General features: G+C 43.3%; 6 protein-coding genes across 6 annotated transcripts; 2 read left to right on the top strand and 4 right to left on the bottom strand.

The window, feature by feature from the left end:
• Positions 1-609: 609 nt before the first annotated feature.
• On the bottom strand, positions 610-1,818 carry EAE98_009645 (uncharacterized protein; the record flags this gene model as incomplete). Its single annotated transcript, XM_038957266.1, has 1 exon — positions 610-1,818. The coding sequence occupies one exon, from the start codon at positions 1,816-1,818 to the stop codon at positions 610-612; it is 1,209 nt and encodes a 402-aa protein (XP_038806459.1).
• Positions 1,819-2,004: 186 nt separating this feature from the next.
• Positions 2,005-4,631, top strand: EAE98_009644 (uncharacterized protein). Its single transcript, XM_038957265.1, has 4 exons — positions 2,005-2,658; positions 2,719-3,397; positions 3,446-4,011; positions 4,067-4,631. The coding sequence occupies exons 1-4, from the start codon at positions 2,113-2,115 to the stop codon at positions 4,265-4,267; spliced, it is 1,992 nt and encodes a 663-aa protein (XP_038806458.1). The 5' UTR covers positions 2,005-2,112; the 3' UTR covers positions 4,268-4,631.
• A 4,101-nt stretch (positions 4,632-8,732) lies between these two features.
• EAE98_009643 (uncharacterized protein) lies at positions 8,733-14,218 on the bottom strand (the record flags this gene model as incomplete). Its single annotated transcript, XM_038957264.1, has 6 exons — positions 8,733-11,533; positions 11,596-12,525; positions 12,795-12,831; positions 12,881-13,453; positions 13,510-13,908; positions 14,210-14,218. 6 exons carry the CDS (start codon positions 14,216-14,218, stop codon positions 8,733-8,735), a joined length of 4,749 nt encoding a protein of 1,582 aa, XP_038806457.1.
• A 2,698-nt stretch (positions 14,219-16,916) lies between these two features.
• Positions 16,917-17,930, bottom strand: EAE98_009642 (uncharacterized protein; the record flags this gene model as incomplete). Its single annotated transcript, XM_038957263.1, has 1 exon — positions 16,917-17,930. One exon carries the CDS (start codon positions 17,928-17,930, stop codon positions 16,917-16,919), a length of 1,014 nt encoding a protein of 337 aa, XP_038806456.1.
• Positions 17,931-18,153: 223 nt separating this feature from the next.
• Positions 18,154-20,787, top strand: EAE98_009641 (uncharacterized protein). The gene is made up of 2 exons (XM_038957262.1): positions 18,154-19,835; positions 19,892-20,787. The coding sequence occupies exons 1-2, from the start codon at positions 19,425-19,427 to the stop codon at positions 20,600-20,602; spliced, it is 1,122 nt and encodes a 373-aa protein (XP_038806455.1). The 5' UTR covers positions 18,154-19,424; the 3' UTR covers positions 20,603-20,787.
• A 601-nt stretch (positions 20,788-21,388) lies between these two features.
• EAE98_009640 (uncharacterized protein) lies at positions 21,389-22,741 on the bottom strand (the record flags this gene model as incomplete). Its single annotated transcript, XM_038957261.1, has 1 exon — positions 21,389-22,741. One exon carries the CDS (start codon positions 22,739-22,741, stop codon positions 21,389-21,391), a length of 1,353 nt encoding a protein of 450 aa, XP_038806454.1.
• Between the last annotated feature and the right edge of the window lie 82 nt (positions 22,742-22,823).

Here is a 22,823-nt window from a genome sequence, read left to right as displayed (position 1 = left end):
AAGTCCGGTTGGAATAGGAGAACTCGTTTAAATGAGGCTAAACCATTTTGGGTCTACTGTCTCTTCCGGCGTTCCATTAGATTGTTCTAAAGTATTTTTGATTACAGCTTTGGGGAGTGTTTTTTTGCTGGTTATAGAATAGAGTAATCTGATATGTAAAATTCTCAACTGGACAATCTTGTTGGATCGAATCGTATTAATGTTGAACTTATGTATGGCTGTAATTGGATTATCGAATAGCAAATCAAGAATTTACGTTCGAAAATTGAGACCGTATTGAACTGTTTTGAGGACGATTCATTTCTAATTCTCTAGCTAGGTAACTACATAAATTTTCACCGAGATTGAATATATTCCAACTCTCGAGCCTATAAAGCGAATCCTCAGCTTTGAAATAGACATCGAGTATGGGTACCAGCAGACACTACATATCTAGGTCAATTGATCAATTCTTTCTCCTGTGAAACAAAACCAGGAACTTCGAGTCAATCTGGGACAATGAAGGCTGGAGAATAAGATTTCAAGCACCATAAATGTTCGTTAGAATTTGAAAAGGGACAGAGCTTTGGATCTATTTCATTTTGTGATAAAGCTACCTACCACTTCTTATCACCACTTCTTTGGTGCCCCAACGATCGTCCTTGAAAATGTAGCACTGGCAATGGTTGGAGATACAGTCTTGGCTTTCTCTTTTGCTATTATACCTGTCCTATCAGTGACAGGAGTAGCATCAATGATGTTGTCAAATTCATCATCTTCTCCATTATCCGAATCCGCTTCGACTTCAGAATCTTCTTTCAATGGTACTGGCCTTGAGATCTTTTCTGGTGCGACCTTTGAACTGGAATTTTGTGGGTTGGCAAATGGTTTGGAGGCTAGGACTCTTCGTCGGAGTTCTGCCATTTCCTCTTCATCATCCTCATCATCTGAGATGGCAAAAGGATCTTTATCTTCAGCCTCCTCCTCCTCCTCATCATCGTCTTTGGGTATGGGTTTCTTTTTTGGTTGTTCTTTACCGAGATAAATTCCATCGACTTCGTCGTCACTGTCTTTTCCCTCTTCATCTTCATCATCTTCATCCTCATCCTCATCTTCCGAACTTTCAGGTAATCTATGATTCGTGTTTCCACTTTTCCAAATATCATCATCACCATCCGCGCCACCCTCTCTACTCTCTTTATATTCTCTCTCCAATTTCTCCATCCAGACTTCCTGTGCCTTCTTTATCTCTGCTTCGTCTTTGCATGCTGCATAACGCTTTAATAAACTCGAATTAATATCCAGAAATGATCTGCCGTAGTTGAATGGTTCTAATATTTGTTCTGCCCAATCCTCGAATCCACATATATAGAACGCAGCTCCCAAAGCCTCCACACAATTTAGCCTCCAAGGTTTGCCATAATTGACCGAGTTCGCGGCGACGAGATATGGTAATAGCCTCTCACATTTTCCACCTATCTTAGCCCAAGGAACTTCTGCTGTACGAGCCCATGAACATTCTACAACCGCCGCACCATACTGTTGCATGATTTCACGATCTGCCGGGGATATTGTCGCTTTCGCATTTGGAGATATAATAACACCTTGATGTTTCTGACCAACATGTAACTCTCGCATAAGATTAAGCTTCATGAGTTTCTTTCCGGAACATCGTTTTGGATCGCAGTGACCGAGATCCCAACATGCGGCTTTGAATGGAGGGCGAGAAGAGCGGGGTTGCGATTCATCGTCGGAGTTGTTGCGAGGGCCTCGGGTTCGTGGAGGATTACTATATTTCTTGCCTCGAGAAGAGAAGTTATCTTTCTTGTGTCGAACCATGATTTGAATATGCAGAGGAACGTTAATATGTGGCGATTTATTTACAAAAGAGAAATTCAATGTATGATGTGATATAAAAATCGAGGTGGGGAGCCAAGAAATGTTCCAGCCTTGAGAATAGTGATGACTAAGCTCTCTCTCATCATTCCAAAGTCCAATCGTGTCCACCCCACTGAGCTCATTACAACTCTCTCTATCGCGCCGCATCAGCTCATCGACGAAGTTCTTACAACCAACACTTTTTTTACAGTTCATAACCATTCCGCTTGGTAATATAGGAGAACATACCTCCAAATGGAGGCAGCTTCCGCAAGAATGGCGGCACGAGACAGGTTCTCTATGATGGGAGATCCAGGACCCTCTCCTCTCCAACGATATATCCAGCAAGCTTGTTCCCCTGAAAATTACGAGCCAAATCTTGCTATGAACCTCGAAATTTCCGACCTCATTAATTCGAAAAAGGGAAATGCGCCACGGGAAGCAGCTATTGCAATTGTCAATTACATCAATCATCGCAACCCAAATGTTGCGATATTAGCACTTGTCCTATTGGACATTTGTGTGAAGAATTGCGGTTATCCATTTCATTTGCAAATTAGCACAAAAGAGTTTCTGAATGAATTAGTGAGGAGGTTCCCGGAACGACCACCTATCAGACCGAGTAAAGTCCAGATGAAGATTTTGGAAGCTATCGAAGAATGGAGGGGAACGATATGTCAAACTTCGAGGTACAAGGAAGATTTGGGTTTCATAAGGGATATGCATAGGTTATTAAGTTACAAAGGATATGTGTTTCCGGAAGTCAGGGTGGAGGATGCTGCGGTACTTAATCCAAGCGATGTAAGTTTAGTCATGGATCTGGGTACGGGTTGCTTTGATAGGATACTGACACCATGATAGAATTTAAAATCCGCCGAAGAGATGGAGGAAGAAGAAAAGGCGGCACAATCTGCGAAATTGCAAGAACTAATTCGTCGTGGTGGCCCCGAGGATTTGCAAGAAGCCAACAGGTTAATGAAGATTATGGCTGGATACGATACCAGATCGAAAACGGATTACCGAGCCAAAGCAGCAGAAGAAGTCGGAAAAGTACAACAGAAAGCGAGATTACTGGAAGAACGTTTAGAAGAATTCAAGCCTGGAGACGTTATGACGGAGGGTGATGTCTACGAAGAACTTGCATCAGCTCTTCAAAGTGCTCACCCCAAAATACAGAAGATGTGCGAAGAGGAATCGGATGATCACGAAGCTGTCGCAAAGCTTCTTGAAATTAATGATAGTATCCATCGTACCGTGGAGCGGTACAAGTTGATGAAGAAGGGCGATGTGGATGCAGCTTCGAAGATTGCCAAGGGCACCCTTGGAACCAGTACAGGGGTTAGCAAGAATTCCGCAAATGAACTTTCCTTGATCGATTTTGATGGAGAGCCGGAGACCAATGGAAGTTCGTCTATGAATAATGCTCCGGCGAGCACGTCCCAACCAGGTGATTTAGAAAATGACTTATTAGGGCTGTCTATGGGAGATTCCTCATACAGTCAAGAGGGTGGCATCTCCCTTGGGTTTGGTAATAATACTAGTGAGTTGTCTATATATGGTTAAAATTCACCATCCTAACAAGATCTAGATATTCCTGGTCCTGCTTTAATGTCTTCAACGACCGAAAATAGTACTGCCAGAGGACCAACGCCCACCAGATCTCCGGTAACTCCAAATTTACCCGTGAAACCCGATTATTCAGCGTTCTCTGCATTTGGATCACAACCACCTTCCAAACCCGTCACTCCACAACCATCCCTCTTCCAACAGCAACAACAGCAGCAACAAGCTGCAGTCGCGAGACCTCCCCCATCAAACATTGATCCATTCGCTGCTCTTACATCCCCATCAAGGCAATCTACCCCTCAGCAATCTGGCTCCATTTTCGATTTCGCGAATCCTAAACCCCCAGTATCACATCCAGCGAATGCCCCAGCACCCGCAGCGGATGATGATGAATGGGCATTTTCGTCTGCCCTACCCGAAGGTCTCCCGTCTACCAACGATCTAACCATTAGTAATACCAACGTCAAAATATCTCTCAATGCTACCCGCGAACCCACTACACCTGATGTCATTACCTTATCAATTGCATTCTCAAATAATTCAAACGAACCAATTTCTGACTTGACATTTCAAGCCGCAGTCACAAAGGTATTGTTCTTCTATCTATCTTCAGTGTGATCCAAAGATGCTAACACTACAAAAGGGCTATACACTCCGACTCCAACCTCAAAGTGGACGGAGGCTTAATCCCCACCAAAATTCGGGCATTACTCAAAAGATTTACCTTCAAGGTGTGGAGCACGGGAAGGGTGATCAGGTGAAGATGAGGTGGAAGTGCTCATACAAACTTGGTGCACAAAATTCTAATGAGCAAGGAGAAATTGCGAGCTTGGGCATTTCTTAATGTTGATGAAGATGAGAGTTGAGAGGAAAGCTGGATCCAGGGAGTCGAATTAGGACAGGATGATGGGAATTATAGGTCATGGGTGTCGGAATGTATGTTTAGAGGTACGAAAGTTCAAACGATCTAGTTCAAATGAAGGAGCGCGTTACAATACATGAAGGTTACGGGTATCTGGCCATGGCCAATATCAACTAATTTCAATTCAAATCATAAAATTCTATTTAGCTACTCACATACTGCCTAAGAGTTGGTTAGTGATTTATTTTGCTTGGGTGATTCTTTGTGTAAGGTGTAGCTCCGAATTCTACATAAACTTTAATTTGTCAATTCATGGAAATCTACGATAGGATTTAAGCATAATCGGTTCGCTCCCTCGGATATTTTCTTCGCCCGTTTCTTTAGGTGTCTTTGAATGTACTTTAAGGATCTGAATCTCTCAAGTAGCTGCGGCTTGGTAGGATAATGTTAGGACCGGGGTCTGTAAGGATTTCTTATGGTTCAGAACAGGATCGAATGATTATTGCGATATGAATCTTCTTCCTATCTGAGTATCAATCGATAAGTTTTACAAGTACGGGGTATATATTCCAGTACAAAATTATACCTATGACCATTAGTTTGATTGATAGGGGGATCGCCCAAAGCTGTGATTGATGTCTCCCTACCTGGACTTTGAAGGATACCCGCTTATATTCATATCCTCAACTGTTCACCCGAGTTACATATAGTTTGATGGTATACATATGTTACAAGCTATACCATATTGTCCAATCTAGACTCAGGCTTTGAAAGAGGCATAATGTATAGAAGAATCGAACCCATTTGAACACGAGACCTGGACGATTTTTTCAAAATTCCAGACTGTAGTCTATTTCAACAATATAAGTTTGAGATTTTGCGGACACGATTATTGAATTCATGATTTCATTGATTCAAATTGATTTGACACTTGAGAGAAATTGAGCATTCTAAAGGTTTAATTGTTTGACTGCAGTCCTGATTACTGGATTCCCTGGACTTGTGACAAATAGCCATATATTAGAGAGCTCAAGAGTGATAGATTTACTGAATTATCATTATATTATATAAGCTTATTTTATTTTCCAATTCCGTTCCCTTGAATCAGTATATTTGGTGCATAAAATCCGAATTTCATCTCATGCCTGATACAAGACTCGAATGACGATATACTCTGTTGCCCTGGGCAAAGCCGGAGAAAGGAATAGGACTCTACCAAACCACAGTATCCGTTGAAGATCCCTCGCGTAACCTTTTTTTAAGAGATATGATAGTTCTTTATAAGTTTTTAAATCATAAATCACAGTAGATCATTCGAATGATCTAAAAAATTGAAGAGATATCGAATCTTGAATTGTTTTTGAGTGTTGGAGATTTCGAGATGATGTAATGCAGTCCGGAATTTCGCTCGAATAGAAATTCCATATCTCTGCGATCATCCTCGAAAAGCTTGATACCCACATCATATTTGGACTTTTTTGTTTTGAAAACATGGCAGATTGATTTTTCTCATCATGGTCTTATGATTTCCCGCCCTGTTGACTAGATCTCTCGATAATCAGGTGGTTCCTTATACCTAGGAGGTTCGATGTGTTGTGAAAAGTCTTCGTCGTGAGTCGAATACCTTCTTTTCGCATCTCACAGTTCCTTTTAGGGTTGAACAGAGAGTGCGATACAAAGTTATCTATTCGATAGAATGCAATATGTATGTGAGATTGCTGCACTTCGAATCTCCGAATGACTTCCACTTTCAGTTTCAATCGCTATAGCCCCAATCCACAATGGCCTTTCCCACCGACCATCTTAACTTCTCAGTCGGCATGCAATTTTGGTATGGAATTCTTCTTTTCGAGCTTCATCATTGACAGAGAATACGCATCATTAATATCCCTCTAATTTCATCTCCTCAAGGCTTCTCGATTTCTCCTCCTCCTCCTCCTCCTACCCCTACGAGAGATAGAAGCACAGCAGAAAAACATCATCGTGGCAACCCCGATAATGATGAAGCATATCAAAAAATAAAGAAACCAAATCTGCATTAACATGTAGGTGGTGTTGGACTTGTACCGTATTTTGAAGTAATTAGAGGTCGGCAATCCTATGGGGTCGGCTTCCCAGGTGCGTTGCCAGATGGTTGCATTTGGTTCGTGAAGAGTAGCGGAGGTGTTCATGTTTTCATGTAGCGGTTGTCGTTGTGAGAATTGGGAAGATTCGTGGTGGGATGTGGATGTGTTGGGATTTTCTTTTTGGGATGGGGATTTTGGAGAAGATTTTGAGGAGGTGAGGTTACTTTATATATACCTGTCAATTTTAAGCTTTGGGACTAGAGCATCAGCGTACTACTTAGGATAGTACGAGGTATTGAACCAATAAAATCTACTTTTGTATGAACCGATTTCATAATCAACCTAGGTAGAAGGTAGTGGAGAGGTTGATCGTTCTAAAAGGTATTATTTGGTTGGTTATCAGATTGTAAACCACACGAACTAGGTCACATTTCCAGCTTAGCTCATCACTAGCGAGGCTAGACGAGACTAGATGTTTCTACCACTCGTCATAACTAAGTCACTTTACAACTCGATTGTCAAAACCGACAAAGATTTATGAGTAATGCATTCCATTCATATACGTCAAAGTGTTCTTTACACATACATAGTACAGTACAATCTTACAATCTGACGACATATTGACGAAGAATGAAGGAGACTCATCTCACTAGCTGTTAGAGATAAATCTGAAAGGTGCGGTTGGATTGATATATGTAAGATAGATCTATAGCATTGATAATTCTACAGCCCTTCCACACCAATAGAATGGATTCTTTCATCGGCACAATCACATAGTATAAACTCGAGCTTTAACATTCTCTTGTCTTGGATCTTCCATCGAGTCTGAAATAACTATATTCATTATCAATCCCGACAGTGACCTCCAGTCATTCTACTAATCCAAAACAATTACTTAATAATCCAGATCAGAGAATTTTATTATCCCATCCCATCCCAATAATTATTATAACTCAATCCATCCATCTTATTCATCTTATTCATTTTATCCATCTCATCTATCTCATCCATCTTATCCATCTCATCTCCATTCCATTCATCCTATCCAATTCAATCACCATCATAACTTCCCGAAGTCATACACACAGAAATACACTACACACTTAACCCCCCCCCCCCAACTATCCCCATCCACAACAACACAACTACATATCTAATCTAATCTAATCTACCCATCACCACCCACATAAACCTCATCTCTCGTCTCTCATATCTCACATCTCAAATCTCAAATATAAACACCAGATATCAATTTCCCCCCTTTTCTCTCCGTCCCTCACTCCCTCCCTCCCTCCCTCCCTCCCTCCCTCTCTTTCTCTCTCTTTCCTACAATCAAAATAAATCACATCGAATCGCATTAAATTTCTCCCAATTTTAATAGATAATCTAAATTTCAATCACAATTAAAATTAAAATTCTTATTAAAATTCCAATCCCGATCTGAATTCTTATAAAATCTCTCAATTTTAACCTCAATCTCAATTTCAATCTCAATTTCAATCTCAATTTCAATCTCAATTTCAATCTCAATTTCATCTCAATTTCAATCTCAATTTCAATCTCAATTTCAATCTCAATTTCAATCTCAATTTCAATCTCAATATACAGCTCAACAGAAAGATCAAATCAGGAGAAAAATTCAAGAATATTTAGATAAAATTTTATACTTCATACGTACTTTATACCCCACCCCCCTAGTAAAGTTATCCCCCCCTTTTTCTTCCTCTCCCTCCTCCTCTCGTTAACATCTCAAAGCCACATATTTGTAATTCTTATATGAATTCTTACATCTCTCCCCCCCCCCCCCCCTCTCCCTCTCTATTCTCTCTCTTCATTAAACATATAAAACATAAATACATATCCATATCCTAGGGTATCATATCATATCATATCATCTCGTCTCATCTCATCTCATATCCTACAAATTCTTCAAACACACACACACTATCAGGTAGCCATCCGTCAATTTTCCCACTTTCCCACTTTTCCTTCTAACATTTATTTGTTATCCTTCATTTGTCATATTTCATTCCTTCGTATCAACCTATAATATACTATACAGATACAAATGCCATAAACAAGCAGCCCATTCCACCTTTTCCATACAATTGTCATACAATTGCCTATCGTTATGCTATCCATGCTATCCGTACAAGCAAGCCCATTCTCCCTTATTCCCGAGTTCTCTCCGTGGTATATCTATGGTATATGGTATATGGTATATCCTGTGCCCTATGCTATGCCGTGCCGTGCCGTGCCTTGCCGTGCTGTGCCCAAAACTCCATAATGATATCGATACAATCGATAGAACAGAAGAGGAAGAAAAAAAGAAATAACACATAAACCACCCAACCCCAACCCCCAATCCCCAACCAAACCCATCACCGACTCCTACTCCTCCTATCCCCATACCAACCCCTCCCATCTCCCCTCACTCCCCCCTCCCCACCCGTCCGAATCCCCAACCCCGTCTCCCCAAATTCAATCATCCCCCCTCTCTCCGTACTCCAATTCCTCTGCGTCTGAAACCTCGACGATGTTCCCAAATCTCCAAATTCCACCACTCTCCCTCCACCAACCACCAAGCCTCCACTCCCACTACTCCCACCTCTTTTCATGAGCGGGGCTTGGAGTTCTGTCTCTGATATTCCCCTTGCATTTCCATTCCCATTCCCATTTCCATGCGCGTGCGCAAATCCCTCACTACCCATCTCCGGACTCGGATAAACAAAATTCAAATCCCTCACCCCAACCCCGACCCCTCCTCTCCTCTCCTCACTCTGCCCCAAATATCCCATCTGACTCCCACTCCCTGCCGCATTCATCCTCGGACTAAAATTCGGCGCCAAAGGATTAAACGTCCTCGGAATCCTCGCTTGCGACGAAACATATTGATTCTGTCCCTGTCCCAGCCCCTGTCCCAGTCTCTGCAAATCTCTCTCCCTCTCTTGATTTTCGTACAAGATTCTCGCTGCATCATCACCGACTACCGCGCGCGCGAACGCTAATCTCGGACTCTTTCTCACCATTCCTCTCTCGCGATCTTGGTACGGTGCGTGGTTTAGATAGTGGGCCGAGGAGATTTGATAGCTTATCTGTGGACTCATGGCCTGCGGGCCCACTCGAGGAGAGGAGGGGAGTTGGGGGAGAGGTTCGGTTTCGGCGAGAGATGTACGGCGTGCTTTTGATGCGGAGGTGGAGGTTGAGAAGGGGTGAGGGGAAGGCCGGGGGAGAGAAATGGTGGAGTGGGTGGATTGGCCTGAGGGGTTGCGGGAGAGGGGTTGGGATGTGTAGCCTGATTCTTGGGGGGAGGTCCGCGAGGTTGTCATACTTGTTGTGTCGGAGTGGGAGAATTCGGGACGGCCGGGGTAGTATGTTGAAGGGGTGGGTCGATACTGAGAAGGAAGAAGGTTGGGTGAGGAGATTGATTGGAATTGAGTTGGTCGGAGTAGGTGATGAGGACTCTGAGGATTGCCTTGATGTGGGATTGGATTTTGCATCGAGTTATGTAATGAGTTGGGATAAGATTGTGAATCCCAACTCGGATAATCGTGGGGTAGATCCCTCTTTAGTGATGGTGACAATGATGTGTATGGTATTGATGATCTTGTCATAGGAGGTGGACCTGTCATGATTGGATAGATAGTCTCAAAGGGATCTGGTATTGGTTTGAAACTATCCTGACTGTTGTTCGTGATTGGCGTATTATACATGTTGCTACTAGCCGCAGAATATGGTTGTCGATAATACAGATCCGGTGTATGAGGATATGGTGGCATACGAGTATAAGGTACGTGCGGTTGTGGTGATTGAGTCTCTGTATCATGAGGAATACGTTGTAAAGCGGCAACAGCTGTTGTTGGTTCCGGGTATCCAAGGTTTGATGTCGTATCACTAAAGTTTTCTTCAGTGCCATGTCTTGAAGCGGTATCTCTCGTTGGGCCAGAAACAGCCGATGCATAAGTTGGTGTCCTAGTGATAAGATTCGTTTCTGTCAACTTATGCGTGGGGGCTCTTCGATTTTGAATAGGACCACCTCCTCGAACTGGAGGTGGACTCGATTTACTGATATGAGCGAGCGCTACCCTCGCACTCGATTGACCAGACAAAGTACCACGAGATTGTGGTCGAATGGCAGGTTGTTGTAATTCACCATGTGCTGTAACACTAGTCACACGTGGATCGGAAAACCCTCCAGGAGTCATTGAACGAAAAGAGCCCGCACGATTACGGTATCTTCTTGACTCCTGAGCACGAATGGTTCTATGAAGATCAAGCTTCGGAGCCGTAACTCTTGAACGCCGAGGCTTGACAACTTCCCACGGACCTCCAGGACTCTCAGGAGAGCCAGCTGAAGGGGCCAAAGACTTTGGTGGCTGTAGTGTCATGGTAGAGCCTTCTAACTCACTATCATATCCAGTATCTTCCTTGGGAAGTTGAGGTGGGAATCGAATTTCTTTGATATTTTCCACCTGTTGAAGGAAATCCGGATCATGAACAAGACTCTTAGGGGATTCAATGTGAGGCCCAAGAACCCAAGGAGAACCATCACAAAATTTATCCGCAGGCGTTTCGGCATCGGCGCCAGTATCAGATGAACTACCCGTCCGATCAAATATCGATGTTTGGAATGCTTCCGGTTGACCTCCAGCAATGACGTGAGAAGACTCTGGAGTGCGTCGTTGAATTTCACTTCTAATTGCGGTTAATACATCATCCAACATGATACAAGTCGCATCCGGATCCAAAGTCTCTTTCTTATGATGCTTGATGTATTCCTTTTTGTGCCTCTCAAGATGACTTTGAAGTCTCATGCCATGGATTTCGTACAGTCGATAGTCTTCCACGAGACCAGTGCGTGTTTTTTGTGTGATGCGATCGTTTGCTTGTTCGAATGAGTAGCAGAAAACTGAAATGGCTCGGTCAAGCCACATTGGCAATTCTTTTTTCGCATGTAAAGTATCCACAAAGAATCCTTGGACGACACTGTGTAGCCTGATGACATCGATATCATCTGACAACAAATCTCTGCTACCTTTTGAAGTTTGAGAAGAGCCGAGTGAGGCTTCGTGTTCGTTCCGGTCTATCAAGGCGAACTTGTTCAATACTTTGAATGTGTTGTTTAATGATCTACCAGTAATAGGCTCGCTGGCTCTAATTGGAACGTCGAGTGCATCCAAACCTAATGATAATGTTAGTATGTATGTATTCATGAAGAGAATGACATGCGTATGATGCGCTTACCTAGTGCAATCATCTCAACCGGAAGATGTTGACTGAAGAAGCACAAGATATGGATCAGATTGAGAGTTTCATAAGCACCCAACTTTTCCAATTGTTCAACCACCGATGCGAAAGCCTGAAGTTCCCTTAAACCCTTTGGTGCCGATGCATAAGATCTAGCATATCTTGCAAGTGGTTCATCGGTAGCTTTCAATCGTTGAGCAACGACATGAATAACTACCGGTAAGAATTGCATCGCTTGAACCAATTCCATAGAGTACCTGAGGTCATCTTGAACATACGGCTCCTTCTTGTCCAGTTCTCGTAACAAAAGATGTTGCGCTTCTCTGGCGGAAAGGGCTGGTAATTTCAAAACCTGTGGGTTCATAAAATGATGATCGCCACTGACAGACTTCTCCGTTGACGTATAGATGATACTAGTGTTGATACTATCGGGAATAAATCTTCGTAAGCTATCATCAAAGTGCATACCGTCCAGTATCAAAAGCCAGTGATGTCGATGATTTAACCACTTCTTGACCAATTTAATAAATTGATCCGGATTGTCGAGAACTTTTGGATCTTCATTAACCATCGAAGGTTTCAAAGCCGCCTTTTTCGCAATTTGCCAAAAGCCTGCGGTGATTTCCTGCTTACTTTTCGCTCGAATCCAGAAAACACCACCGGGAAATTCGTGTCTGTATTCAAATGCATACTGTCGAGCCAAGTGAGTCTTACCACCACCAGGCATACTTTGGATCAAAACAGCGCATGAACCTTGAGATCTTCGCTGTTCATCAAAAAGCATTCTATGCATTTCAGCCAACTCTTCGCGTCGACCAACAAATATGGAATTGGGACGAAATCCGGGTGGTTTGATAAAATATTCTGCACTATCGTCTGACACATCGGGCTCAAGACTTGCAATAGTTTGTACTGAATTCGATAAATCTACGGAACCAAACAAATCAGCTTCCCGCCAACAATATAAAAAAGCACAACGCAAAGCTCCCATGACCAAAGAAAATATTAAAAGAAAATATCAATCTCAACGCCCGAGGTACAGATAATAGAGAACCTTGGCGATCAACTCGAACGATCCGCCATCTCAAAATCTTCCTCCTCCACTTCCGACACCTCATAATCAAAAATAGGTCTTGCTCGTGGAGACTCAGTCAACACGGGTTGATGATGACTCGGAGAGCTACCATGGTACATACCCTGTGGTGGTTTTGGAGTTCCCGGCGCTAAAGTTGGCTACGAATTTGTTAGTGAATTTCCCAGGCCAAGATCATAGAGGGCGTACATCTTCGAATTGACCTCTAAGCTCTCTGATTTGCGCTTCTGTTTCCTCGGCTCGTTTCTTTATCTCATGTCTCCAGCGAGCACGAATTACTGGGGAAGCTTCCAAAGCCCATGTCTTGATCTTGGTAGAGACATTCATGTAACCTGGTGCTCTTTTGCTTTCATATTTGCACATGCCGCTGTGTGTAGCCTCAATCCCAAAGTAGGAGACATCTGGAAGTAGAGGACTGGCGGAAGTTTGATCAACGATAAAAGCTTTTGTTCCTTTAAAGTCCGTCTTCAAACTCTCATGTGCCATACAAATCTTGAAGCGTTGATAAATGTCGAGGAAATGAAGATTGATATTGGCAAGTGTTTCATTGTTTGTCGTCAAAGTTTTGATGAGAATTGATTCCGAGTCCATAGCTTTCTTCGGCATTAAAGCCGATACCATCCCTTGGAAAATCAATCCCCATTTCGCCGGATCAGCACCCGTATGAGGAGTACCGAGAAAGATGATACCGAAAGTCGAGACAGCAATGGAACGAATCTCGTCATTGCTCTTTCCTTGATAATCGTGGGAAATTTCTAGTGCCTGAGAGATGCATGAGTATTAATAGAATTGTGGGGGTAGCTATTGGTGCCACTTACTCGTTTTACCAAGATACCACCCAAACTATGCGCCACCCAAATGATTGGGTTTTCTTCGGCCTCTTCACTCTTCCTCTCTAGCGCCAAGCTAGAAACCAAACTTTGTGCGTGTTCGTGTATCCTGTCGTGCGAGGCGGATTTCTCTGCAAAAGCTACGACATCCGCATTGTATCCATAGACGAGTATGCGCACCTTGGCAGATTTGTTTGGATCTTTGGAGCTGAAGGTCACTGGGAGAAGAGCCGTGGGCCAGAAGATACCATTCTTCGCCGTCCACGTATGCTGTGGGTGACCGTTCAATCCATGGACCAGTACGATGTCTACTTCAGCTTGGGGATGTGCGTAGACTTCTGTGACTTCGAAGCGATTGATTTCATTGGGGTTTATAGCGGATCCATCCTGCCAAAGCACCAAATCAGCCGAAAGTTCCGAGATCCCTGCTGGTCCCTTACAGACGAAACGGGAAGAGGGTTGGAATCTGGGGAAAGGATTGTTCACTTACCATGTCGAGATCTTCGTTGGCCCGCGATGCAGCTCGAGTTCAATCGTATGGTTGCATATATAAGCACGAAAGAGTGAAGACTTATATAGACGAATGAAGGATGGAATCACAACAGGACGTAAGGTGTCATGAAGACTGCGAAAAGTAAGCCTGCGGACGCAAAGTATCGGAGACGTCTGCCTGACTCGATTGACGTACCCAGGGCATATAAGTTCTCGGTGTATCTGAAGATTAAATGTACCCGTGAAGATTGTGGCACGCGCTAATGGAGGTTGGGGTGTTAGTCACACGGGGGCCGAAAAGTATATACGACGCCACACGAACAATATTTCTTTAGTTCAAGACATGATTGATGCGATGTCGTAATCGATATATACTTTTGGTGGTGGTGAACGGTGGGAAAGAGGGCGCGAAGTTGGATGATGGTGGGATGGAAGTGAAAACATTTTGAGGAATATGGAAGTCAGCTGGTGACATGGGATGAAGGACTGGGGAGAGTGATTGACCGGGGGGTGGAAGATGGAAATGGCTCGAAAGGGGATAGTGTTGGGGAGATGGGATTGATGAATAGGGCTATGGGCGGCTATGAAATTGATTTGAGGTGTTATAATAGGTTAATTAGGTTTATATGGGTAATATAGTTAATATAGTTAATATAGACAATATCGTATGGTTAATAGAGTTATTATTAAGAGAAGGCTTAGCATTTCACTAAAACTCGCCTCCGCATATTATATATTATATATATATATTATATTTCCACCCCATCAACACCCCTCCCCCAATCATTTCTCTCGATGATCCCCATTCTCAAACCACCCGCGCCATCTCACAACTTTAACTCTAAAAATGGCGAATGTGGTGGAAAGGATGAGAGACGCTTGTAGGGTTTATTACGGGTACGGGTAGGTACTTGGTACATCCAATCCTGGATGGTGATTCTTTGCCTGCGGGATGGCGCCGTAATTGCATCAGGATTAGTATTGGTGTTGAGTCAGCGTCAGCGTCAGCGTCAGCGTCAGCGTCGGCATCGGTATGAGTATCATGGTTAGTATCTATGTGTATTAGTATCAGGGGAATTATGTATCGGGAACTGTGCATCGGGAACTGTGTATCAGGGGAATTTTATATCAGGAGAACTGTGTATCAGGGGAATTTTATATCAGGAGAACTGTGTATCAGGGGATGATGAGAATTCGAGATGATATCTCCAACTCACGTTGCAACATTAATTCATCTAAAAATATAAAACTATATAAATACTTATAATAACCATATAATTATATAGATGTTTATCATACATGTGCCCTAACCTACGACAAAACTCAAATGAAATAGAGAACGACTATTCCTAGGTATCTAGATCTGCCATCCAAACTGTCAATGACATAAGATAACACAAGTCATCCAAACTATCCATACATATCCATAGCACTCACTACACAACAAATAACAACACCGTCAAATGTTAAGGTTAGATACACATATACATATACATATATATCCATACATAATCTTACATTCTAACGTCAATTGAGTAATCTACAGAATTGATGCAATTCTCGAGATCATGTGAATAGAAGGAAGATTCCTTCTATCCCTTTTGATATAGGTTTCTCACTCATGCCGGGACTCGTTTGTTCATGGCGTAACCGACGATACATGCGTACTTGGCTTATTTGATGATCAGAATATCAGTCAGTCAGTCATTCATCCAGTCATCCAATTAATTCATCCGATAACCAACCTACCTATATGCGCGTTTAGATGCTGCGCTTCGAGATGAATACTAGATACCTAGTAGGTAGGTAGATACGCTCGAAGTACGCCCAATATTATATTTATATTAGATACGACGGGGTCCTACCGGTACGTACCTAGTAGGTAGCTAGATATATATCTCCGGATCTCAGATTATTAGTAGCGGATAAATACCGTATGATCATGGATGCTTATATTATATTCACAGTACCCTGCCCAGTCTCGAGCCTGTTGATAGCATAACGATAAATACGTCGGTTTAGGTTTCGGTGTTCCATTTATGATTATTCAGTTGTGTAGATTATGGGATCAGTATACCTAGGTCAGTATAGGTCAGTCACTAGATAAGCTGAGCGAGCTTACGAGTATAACACAAGAGAATATTTTGTGGAATCTCTACGAGTAGAATGGCTACCTGGTATCTATGACAAATGAATCCTCCTACCTACGGTACTATAGTACCAGATTTTGAGCCCCAAATATCTTCATCGAGGCGCATGCTTTCGAAGATCTCGGGAGATATGGATACCTAGGGCCACCTGGGCAATACGTAAAGGAGGCAAATCACGTGAAAGGGGCTGATGCAGTTCTACCGGGAGGAATGTGACCTACTAGTAGGTAGGTAGGTAGGTAATCAAGGCACATAGCACTCTGGGGCTCCGTCATCTAAATCCGCCCTACTCGTACACTCTTCACATTATGTGTTTGTTCACGAGAGTGACAAGTGACAATTATGAGGCTCAAAGTTTCAATACGCTTGATTTGTCAATAAGAAAGGACCTATTTTAGCACCGGCAATTTTCTTTCGACCCAACTGCCCTAAATCATTCAAGCTTTTAAACTCTATTTGCTTTTCTCGGCGAAATTACCGCGGTGACCTTGATAGGTTGTACTGGCGGCAAAGTCAAGTGAGACATGTGGCATTAGTGAGTATTGTGAAGAATTAACTTTTTTAACACATGCATATTCTTTTCCCTTCAATGATCTTCATTCCTCCGCACGGTGGAAAAATCTTGTGATGAGTTGCAGCTGACTTCTGCTTCTCTGATATGGTACAAATCGTATAGCATGATAAGTATTAAAGGAACTTCCGAAAGTATGTTACCATAGATGACAACCACCTTTTTCAAGAAATTCCTTTGGATTAACTTCTCGGTGCCAACATTAGGACGTACTCTCTTGTACTGTGACCAAACTGTATCATGTCCTTATCCATTAACTCAACATATCGACTCGCATCGATCGGATCTTTGTTCATCATCGTACCATTCGCAGATTCAAGATCGATCAAGTATGGCTTGACTTTGCGAATCTTATCTCCAAATTCGTTCATCTTCTCGCTGGCTTTGAACTGTATGACGGCATGTTGTTTGCTGATACTTGGATGTTCCGCAACTAAATCCACCACGGCCCGTTCTCGACCAACAAGCCAGCAACTCTTCGCACTCAAATCAATGGTTTCGATAATGTCGGCGCCTTTAAACACAAAAAGTTTCCAGTCGTCTTTAGATGGTGGTTTGCATGCTTCGGGGGGTTCGTGATACTTTAGAACTATAGAATTTCCATCTGCCTGTGTAATTGTGTTTGAAGCTGCTGCTAAGACTCCCGTGTGTCCCAAATTCGGCTTCTCTTTTTCTGGTACCGGCTCGTCTCCGGTGGTTACAAGAGCCGTTGAGGATGGATCTTTTTTCGATTGAAACGATGCAGCTTGGGATGGTAGCGGACCGTTCTGTTTTCGAGATGCTACCGACTTCGTGGGTGGTTCCAGCGACCTGGTATTGTCGTTGTCACTTTCATCCTTAATTCGTCTTCGGTCGCGAGATCTATCTCTTCTTCTGCGAGGTGAATTCCGATCATCCTTTCGTCGAGGACTGCGCGATCTTCTGCGATGTGAATCTCGATTGTCTATTTGTCGGGAAGAATCTGAATCAACTGGACTACGCGACCTTCTGCGATATCTCACTTTATCTTCGTATTTATCTCTCGTGCCTCTGGAACGATCATCATGCCTGTCGGGACGAGTAGATCCACGGTCAGCCTCTCGCTCTCTCCTGCGCCTCCTCCGCCTTCTCTCTTCTTCGGAATCTGTTGAGGGGGACCTAGAATGTCGCCGTGAAGAATAATCCTTCTGACGATTTGAGGTTTCAGGTGAGCCCATATTATTTAATTATTGGAGTGGTTGAATTGTTGAAGAAAAAAAAACGAGAGACAAAATTAATTGATAAATAATGAAGATACCGATAAGTAACTACGAGATGCGAGTGATTGTGCATGTAATTCAAGCTTACCACCATTATTTGTACCTATCGGCTACCGTATCTTTGATTGGTAGGAGCGCCCATAGCTGAACTTCGACCTTTCTGCTTGATACCTAATTCAGACTAGCCGATATATTCTGACCATGAATCCTTCGAACCTTCAAAATGGACATTCTCCTGAACACCACCTCGACCACCTAGACAGGTACTTACCCATATGCCACATCTTGGTTTTCTCCATCAAGTTGTGCCGGGTATTGTTAACTCATGTCACTCACTCCGTGATATGATACGATACGATACGATACGAAGCGATGTGATGTGATGTGTTTGTTTGTGTTCTCTTGTGTTCTTCAATGTTTGTTTGCTTCTCTTCCTTCACCAACAACAATGATATATGATTCAAGGAAATCCGGTTGATGCAAAATCCAACAGTTATACATATACACATGCAGCGAATAGGATCATGTGGACGCCATCATCCAACTCCAAGGCTTCTTGATCCATCCGGTTCTATTTCCGAAACTCGCGATACATTCATCATTGATGTAAGAACCGTCATTGATACCTGGTTATTCCATACTTGTACGAAGAATACACTTACGATGTGAGTTGGGGTGCATTGCAGGACCTGAAACTCTCCTCGAAAATCGATTACAAGGTATCTTTTCTCCGTATTCTAATTCTCTTACTTGATCTTTTCGCTGTTATCATCTGCTTCCAATCGCGTCCTTTTCTCTTCTTTAGTATTACTTGTTCTTGCTTCACTTCCGAGTCTTTCTACTGCGCCGTAAGCGTTGGTTCTCGCGTTTGGTTGGATGTAGTGATGGCCAGATAAGCGACCGCCCCCATGGCGGTTACGAAAGTCTTTATGTCTTTTATGATTCGTCTGCATAATTTGAATCGACGCTTTTTTATCTGTTTCAGGTTACTGCGTTAAATCGAGTGGTTCATAACGACTCTTACCATTGAGACACCAGGCCGCAGCGTCGTTGCCGCATTCTCGCACACTTGAAATGATTGATCGAGGCTTCCAGCTCGAGTCGAAAAATATAATGTGAGATGGGGTCCAATCCTACAATATTTATATATCTCTTTGACCATGGCCCAGCCTCAGCCCTTGGATCTAAGCCTGCCTTGATTATAATTGAATATTTTCGAGGCCAGTTTTCAACGTGAAAACTCAACTGTCGTTTAAATTTCACGTCGCATGGGAATAATTCCATTGGCAATTACCCGACCACATCTTTCCTCGGGTTTCTCGGATGAACTACTTGTACAAGAATTTCCCTTTTTAAGCTCTTCTCAAACCTTTAGCATCAAGGGTTACCTCTTGCTTGGGCCCAAACTTTTTTTTAGTTACTTGTGAATACCCCTAAAAAAGGCGTGGAAGCATGCCTCATGTTGTCTCTCAAATGCAGCCAAAAGAAAGGCCCCAACAAACTCACAACTCAAAACGAACCATGATCAAGAATGCAGTTTCTCAAGATAACCTTCGCCCATCTACTACTCCTCGTCGTCAAAATGCAAATGGCCCAACTCCCACCTTGAGTTTGCTCGTTACCCCACAAGGTGCATGGAACTATACGCCAGGTCGACAGCATTCAAAACAGTTTTCTCCTGATAGAATGACACCTATATCCGCTGTCGATTCCGTTTTTGAATTATCTTCGCCAACTACAAATGCTTCCCCAAATTCAGCCACATCATCATTTATTGCTGAACTGGAAGACACTTCTCCTGGGGCAGTCAAGCCTCAGAAAGTCATTATGGATCCGAAGTCTCCACTCAGTCCTACACGTTCCGTAAGTTCTCGATTAAAATGCTTTTTTATATCATCAATACTCATTCATATCCTTAGTTACATGCAGCTACTGCCATTGACGCTATCAATGACTTCGAGGCAGAGAATAAGCGTCTTCTCGAGCGGGCTATTGCGGCCGAAAATGCAGCAAAGATATTGGAGGAGCAAAATATCGATCTCCGACGGAAAGTCAACTATTGTATGGAACAACATAGACCAAAGACTGCACCAGCTCAGAGAACCTCACAAGACTTACGCAAGCGCAATACCGCATACAGCACGACAACACCTCTATCCGCTTTCAACACTATGATGGATCATGTGGAGGCTAAGTATTTACCACCTCCTATTAATGATACACCCACACCATTGCCTCGACGAAAAAATTCGCTCCCATCAGAATCACTAGTTTCACATCAAGGTGAACTTACGCCAAACAGATTTGGTCCCAGTGGATTTATTCCCTCGCGGCGACCTCCTCCGATTCCAGAGAGTAAAAAGGTATCTTCATCGAAAGACCCAACCCGTCGTCGTGATACATTAAAAAAGAACGACGTGAGCACTCCAAGAACAACACGTTCTAATAGTCGAATGACCAAAATCTCCTTGTCGGATGCAACTCTTAGATCAAAACCATTACCATGGGCTCCATCAGCAATTCCAGGCATGGTTGAAATTGGCAGTACGTATGAAGACGCTGCCCCTACGTCCCAATTGAGACCGAAGAAGAGTTTCGCGAAATTCTTCAGAAAAGCAAAGAAGGAATAATCAGTAGCGTTTTTGTCCACAAACTTTCCCTTTGTCAATAATACCAATGGCGAATATCTTGGGATGTTATATCATACATCCCAGGCGTTTTGGGTTTTTGATGTATATATGTCTTATGAATAATGAAAGTGGTACATATGGAGTAATTGGATATTGGGCCGCGAGGTCAGGATTTGACACGGGCTTTTCAGAAGAAGGGAACGGTAGTTGAGTAATAATATACTGTTCCTTTCATATTTATTATTTGCATATGTTGAACTGTGCTTGGTCTTTTATCTCTGATTTCTATTACATTTATATTTTTTTGGTTCCTCTCCCAGGAAAGGAGATGCATCCACGATACCTTCTGCAGCGAAGTAAATTGCACGATGAGGGAGAGCATCGTACCCCTAAAAAATTCTGAGACTCTGCTTTTCGGAAACATACGATAGTTTGTATTTTCGATAAACCAGGAGACATGCGATTCCACAAAGAGGAAAGGTATATAGAATTCATCAGACACAACACATACTCCACTGTGCAAGGACATATAAAGTTCAAATGACAGGAAAGTAATTATTTTACAATCTATATATAACATTCTTTTGATGTATATAGGTACCTTCCATATCATCAAATATATCATACTTTTATGAACGCTGTCTTTTTTCCTTTCATCCATATTCCCATACTTTTTTTCCCATCCAAGGCATTTATAAACGCCAAATTTTAACTCCATTGTCTATATTTCCATACATTTCCTCATTAACTTCTCCATCTAGTAATCCTCCCCTTCTTTTCAATCTACTAATAAGCCCAAAAGCTATCCGAATCAGTCGAACAATCATCGCATCCATCTCGCGATTGAACCAATCCATTCTCTCTTTCCATCTCCATATCCTTCCTCCTCACAGCATCTAGAACTTTCTTATCCTTAGCATATTGATCGCGCTCACCACTAATAATCCGATCAATATCTCCCCAATTCTCATCATCCGGATCCATCTCCCTATGCTTCTTCCCCTCATCAGCAATATGCGGACCATCCGCCGCCGTTGACCAAGGTAACCCCGCAACCCACGAAGAGGGCTCTTGGCCCGGGATTCCCAATGGTGCAGTGGTCGCGTTGGAGGTGGTCAGGTAGTCCGGCGGGAGCGGAGGACTGCGTAATCGTTTGGGGGGATTCGGGAGATTTGGTCGACGCGGTCGAGGGGGCGACGCGGCGAATTGTAGGCCCCCTGGTTTTTTGGTCGTGGGTGGTCGTTTGGGGGGATTCGCGAGATTTTCACGACGCGGTCGAGGGGGTGACGCGGCGAATTGTAGGCCCCCTGGTTTTTTGGTCGTGGGTGGTCGTCGGATGGGGCGTGGGAGGTTCGCAAATACTACTTTGCGGTGCGTGGGTGTGGTTGGGTGGGAGGGGTGCGCGCTTTCCCGTTCGGGCTCGCTGTGATGGCCGTCGGTCGTTTTGGTAGTTTGGATGGGTTTGGTGGGTTTGGTGGGCTTGGTAGCTTTGGTAGCTTTGGTAGCTTTGGTGGCTTTGATAGCTTTGATAGCTTTGACGGCCTTGCCAGCTTCGGCAACTTTAGTAGCCTTAATCGCATTGACCGCATTGATGACTTTGGTAGGCTTGGTATCATTAACAGGATTGGTATATTCACACTCCTCGGTACTCCTGGATGAAGCACCCGGACGGCCATTTTCCTCCGCATCATACGGAGAAGTCTCATCAAACGTGCGATAGCGAAAGTAGATTCTTCGCGTGATCAATCCTTCGAATTCCCCGTGAGATTCGTGATTATATCGCTGTCGAAGCTTGATTCCGTGGACTTTGCAAAGGTGGTGGAGGAAGTAGCAGAGGGAGAAGAACGCGCCGCATGATATGATGAAGAATAGGGAATAGAGCGCGATTCTTGTTGTGGTGTCTAGAGTCTCTTTGGGTGCGGAGACTGTGTTCATAGTTTGGTTTGGGAAGAATGTCGTGGCGAGGATTCTTCGGAATTGAGTGGGTAGTGTAGATGCAGAATAGTAGGGTGGTTGGGTTGATTGAGTCGGATAGACAGGTGAAAGTGGTGGAGAGATGAAGATAGTATTCGAAGAGGTGGTTCCTGGTGGGAGGGTATTATCGGTGAATCTGCCATCGGCAATCATCTTTGTGATCATTATGACGACGTTGAGGGGGTGTTTAGATGGTGTTCTTATGATGAAGATTTGGTGATATCGAGATAGATGCTTTTGAGCTATT

Source organism: Botrytis deweyae, assembly GCF_014898535.1.
Source record: "Botrytis deweyae strain B1 chromosome Unknown BDEW_029, whole genome shotgun sequence".
Classification (NCBI taxonomy): domain Eukaryota; kingdom Fungi; phylum Ascomycota; class Leotiomycetes; order Helotiales; family Sclerotiniaceae; genus Botrytis; species Botrytis deweyae.
The sequence above is the reverse complement of the archived record's forward strand: the minus strand, read 5'-3'. Positions and strand labels throughout refer to the sequence as shown.